Source organism: Propithecus coquereli, unplaced genomic scaffold (assembly GCF_000956105.1).
Source record: "Propithecus coquereli isolate 6110/MARCELLA unplaced genomic scaffold, Pcoq_1.0 Scaffold322, whole genome shotgun sequence".
Lineage (NCBI taxonomy): Eukaryota > Metazoa > Chordata > Mammalia > Primates > Indriidae > Propithecus > Propithecus coquereli.
The window spans coordinates 779,706-783,874 of record NW_012148864.1 but is presented as its reverse complement, the minus strand read 5'-3'; the positions used below and the strand labels follow the sequence as shown (position 1 = coordinate 783,874).

The 4,169-nt window shown below is 39.6% G+C and overlaps 1 protein-coding gene across 1 annotated transcript in view; it reads left to right on the top strand.

Annotated features, from left to right (window-relative positions):
• The window catches only part of ITK (IL2-inducible T-cell kinase), a 101,649-nt gene that overhangs the window by 73,074 nt on the left and 24,406 nt on the right, over nucleotides 1-4,169 (top strand). The window contains exon 7 of the mRNA XM_012650380.1: nucleotides 2,907-2,961. Within this exon, the coding sequence (XP_012505834.1) occupies nucleotides 2,907-2,961 (55 nt within the window). The remainder of the gene's footprint in view (nucleotides 1-2,906; nucleotides 2,962-4,169) is intronic.

The window sequence follows — 4,169 nt, the reverse complement described above, 5'->3', positions numbered from 1 at the left end:
GTATTTAACAACTTTTCTGTAAGTTTGAAATTATTTAAAAATGAAACTATTTTAAGTACTCGCTAAATATAAAATACCAAGAATACAAGCTAATGAGGACTCCTATCAATGCATTAGGGTTCTCAATAGTTCAGATGTGGTTATTTGTTGCTGAAATTCTGATAGATTCCGTAGGGAAGAGCTATCATTTTCTGAAGAGTCTCTCAACCTGAGACTTGTTTTGATCAAGTATGTGTGAACAGCCCTTCCCTTAGCTAGCAGATGAATCATCATCTCCAAGAATACTTGAGCTGAAGAGAAACATATATGAGCTATGCTTAAACAAAATCAAGTTCCCTTTTTTTTTTTTTGAATAGTCAATGCCTTTGGAGAAAGAAGGGTAGGCATTTATTTCAAATGACCACTAGGCTGAGTAGTTTTGTTTGTTTGTTTTTGCTTTTAATCAGAATCTCTTTGTTTATGATTATAGACGCAAACTCCAAATTCCAACACAATATAAAGCAATAGGGAGGGAATGGTGGAGTCCGGAGCACATAAAAAAGTATATTGCCCCACCTAAAGACATTTTAAGCCATTTTTAAAGTAAAACTCTACACCATACAAACCCATATGGCCCTATCTACACTGTGAGCTGTCAGTTTGCATTTTCCAGACTATAGATCTCAGTTGGAAAATAAAATGACAATGACTTACAAGCAAACATTCAGATATTTAGTGTGCAATAGTTAGTATATACAGCTGGATATATAAAAGATAACCAGGAATGATGACTTTTTATCCTAGAACTTAGTGTTGTCTAGTTTAAGGTGAGAGCTGCATAAGATCTTAAAAAGGGGTCGGGTGCAGTGGCTCACGCCTGTAATCCTAGCACGCTGGGAGGCCGAGGTGGGAGGATCATTTGAGCTCAGGAGTTTGAGACCAGCCTGAGCAAGAGCAAGACCCCGTCTCTACTAAAAAAAAAAATAGAAAGAAATTAGCTGAACAACTAAAAATACATAAAGAAAAAATTAGCCAGGCATGGTGGTGCATGCCTGTAGTCCCAGCCACTTGGGAGGCTGAGGCAGAAGGATTGCTTGACCCCAGGAATTTGAAGTTGCTATGAGCTAGGCTGACGCCACGGCACTCTAACCTGGGCAACAGAGTGAGACTCTGTCTCAAAAAAAAAAAAACAAACAAACAAAAAAAAGAAGTTAAAAAGGTACTGCCTAGAAACATAATCATGGATTGTTAAATTGATTGGATCAGATCTCCTGCCTTGGTTTGGAATTATGACCTTGGGCAAGTTACCTTACCCTGTTTGAGCTCAGATCCCTTCTCCATAAAATGAAGGGTCACATGAGATGAAGGCAGGCGAATCATGACACTCTTGCTGACATTCCTTTCCCATGCACTGAACTCAGGTAGACATCATTTTTTTTTTTTTTTTGAGACAGGGTTTCGCTCTGTTGCTGGAGTTAAAGTGCAGTGGCATCATCACAGCTCACTGCAACCTCCAAATCCTGGTCTCAAGTGATCCTCCTGCCTCAGCCTCCTGAGTAGCTGGGACTACAGGCGTGCGCTATCATGCCCAGATAATTTTTCTATTTTTTGTAGGGACGGGGTCTCACTGTGTTGCTCAGGCTGGTCTTGAGCTCCTGTCCACAAGCAATCCTCCCGCCTTGGCCTCTCAAAGTGCTGGGATTACAGAAGTGAGCCATAGTGTCCAGCCCAGACATCACTCTTTGATGGTGGCACTATCATCCACTCTACCTAGACTAATGACAACCTTTTCAATGCACAACTCTAGGCAGCCACGACTGCTTGTGCCTTGCACATGAAAAGCCTATTTGCCAGTCCTCAATTAGATAATCTCTAGGTGCGCATGGAGGGATAAAATACGGTTCCATCATATAATGTTCAAAAAGCTCACATTGAACCCCCTAATTGTCTTATTCATGGCTACTCTCAAATAGCCACACAAATTTGTTAAATGGTATTCTTTCCCCACTTGAACTTCTCTCCTCCTGGATTTATTAATTTTCGAAACTGTTAACTGATGATCATTCTGCCTCCTCTTAGCCAATGAGGCCAGACGTGGCTCAAATATTGTTAACAACATAAAAAATTTCATCCCTAAAAATCATTCATATTCTTTACCACCTTTTAGTTGTTTTTAATTAGACACCAAAATTATAAAAATAATGAAAGTACTTTGCAGAAGTAAATTTGAAAGAGGAAAATACTGCAGTTGTTTTAAAAGGATATTTGCCAAACTTTCAAATTGGTATTGAATTTTTATAGCTGTCCTAGCACCCTCATACTTATAAATACCCACTGACTTATGAAATGGAGAAGATATATGTTTTCTAAAACTTTATTTTGGAAAATTTCCAACATATGCAAGGTAAAGAGAATAGTATAATGAATCTCCATGTACCCAAAACCCAGCTTCAATAATCGTTAATATTTTGCTAATCCTGTTTCATTGTTCCTCTCCAATTAAACATTTTACTACCTGGACTTGGATCATACCTTTACTTTTGAGTTTAAAATCACTGGTAGAACTTTTGGAGGTCAAGGCAGGAGGATTTCTTGAGGCCAGGAGTTCAAGACCAGCCTGAGCAAGAGGGAGACTTGCCTCTACAAAAAAATAGAAAAATTAGTCCAGTGTGGTGGTACACACCTGTAGTCCCAGCTACTCAGGAGTAGGAGGATGGCTTGAGCCCAGGAGTTTGAGGTTGAAGAGAGCTATGATGATGCCACTGGATTCTAGCCCAGGCAACAGAGCAAGACCTTGTCTCTAACAACAACAAAAAAATCACTGGTAGAAGCAGAACATGATCATAAGATTTTCTAGCATTATGTTTTGTAAGTAAATACTGAAACTTTAGAAATGTCATTGACATATGACTTTTTCCTGTTTTCAGGTGGTACAATGAGAGTATCAGCCGAGACAAAGCTGAAAAACTTCTTTTGGACACAGTAAGTCTCCTTAACTTGTCTTTTGACTTAAAATAAAATGAATTATACTGTTTTTTCAGTCATGCTGTGGTTTATGCCAATGCAGTGAGTTGACATGTTGGTTTAACAATGGTTTTCATGGCTGGTGAAAATACGCTGGGAATTTATAGGACTAGCAAACCACAGAATAAGAAACCTGGGCAGGGCTTGGTATTGACATATGAATGCCACCTTGCTGCAGTGTCTTAACCCTGTGATGATGGCTGAACTTGGAGAGCCATCAGAGCTGGTCTGCCACCCTACTTCTCTGTCTAGGTCAGGGTGGCTGTGACTCAGACTCTGCCTGGTTGGGCCGTGAGTCCAAAGGAAACATAGTGTTTGTTTTAACTTATTTTTCATCAACAGTTTTTCTCTAAAGCCATGCAGTGCAAGTAGCAGGACTGATCGTACCCAGGATGTCAGGATTAAGGGAGAAAGGGAAGAGGAGAAAAAGCATGATATGGTGGGACAAGTACTGGGTTCTGGTCCCTGTTCTGTTACCAACTCAGGGTGTGACTTTGGGGTCATCGCTTCTTTCTGGACCTCGGTTTCTCAATAAGTACAAGATGAGCATTGGACTAAATCAGGGATGACAATTACCGGCACCCATGCTGCCACTCTCTGCTCCTGCTCCCTTGGCCCACGCAGTTGGTCACAGTCCCTGCACTGGGACTCTATTGGGAAACAAGACAAACTCTGAAGAAAGAGTGGGAGGATAATCTAAAATAAACTAAGATAAACTCCAAGAGAGTTGAAAAAGATTTCATGGAGGAAAAGGAATCGGGCTGAGTCATTACTGAACTCTGGTTTCTCCTCGGTTTTGTATCAGCTCAGCATTTAATTAGTTCCTGTGCTTTCCTATAGACCACACATTAGAATTTCTGGGAAATATTTAAAAATACAGATTCCCAGGTCCCACTCCAATCTACAGAATCAAAATCTCCAGAGTTCGTCTCTAGAAATCTGTATTTTCTCAAGTTGAACTTATGACGTGTACGTAGCCAACTCAATACCTGGGTCCCCCCAGCCTGTGTTATTGGACAACATAGTAAAACTTGACTAATATGAACTAATTGAGAGGAGTGTAAAATTAATTAAAAATCTGAATTATACTGTGTTTAAACAAGTGCAGTTTTGTTATTTTTCTTTTTTTTCTTTGATAAAGTCATTTTATTTTTTTTTATTTATTT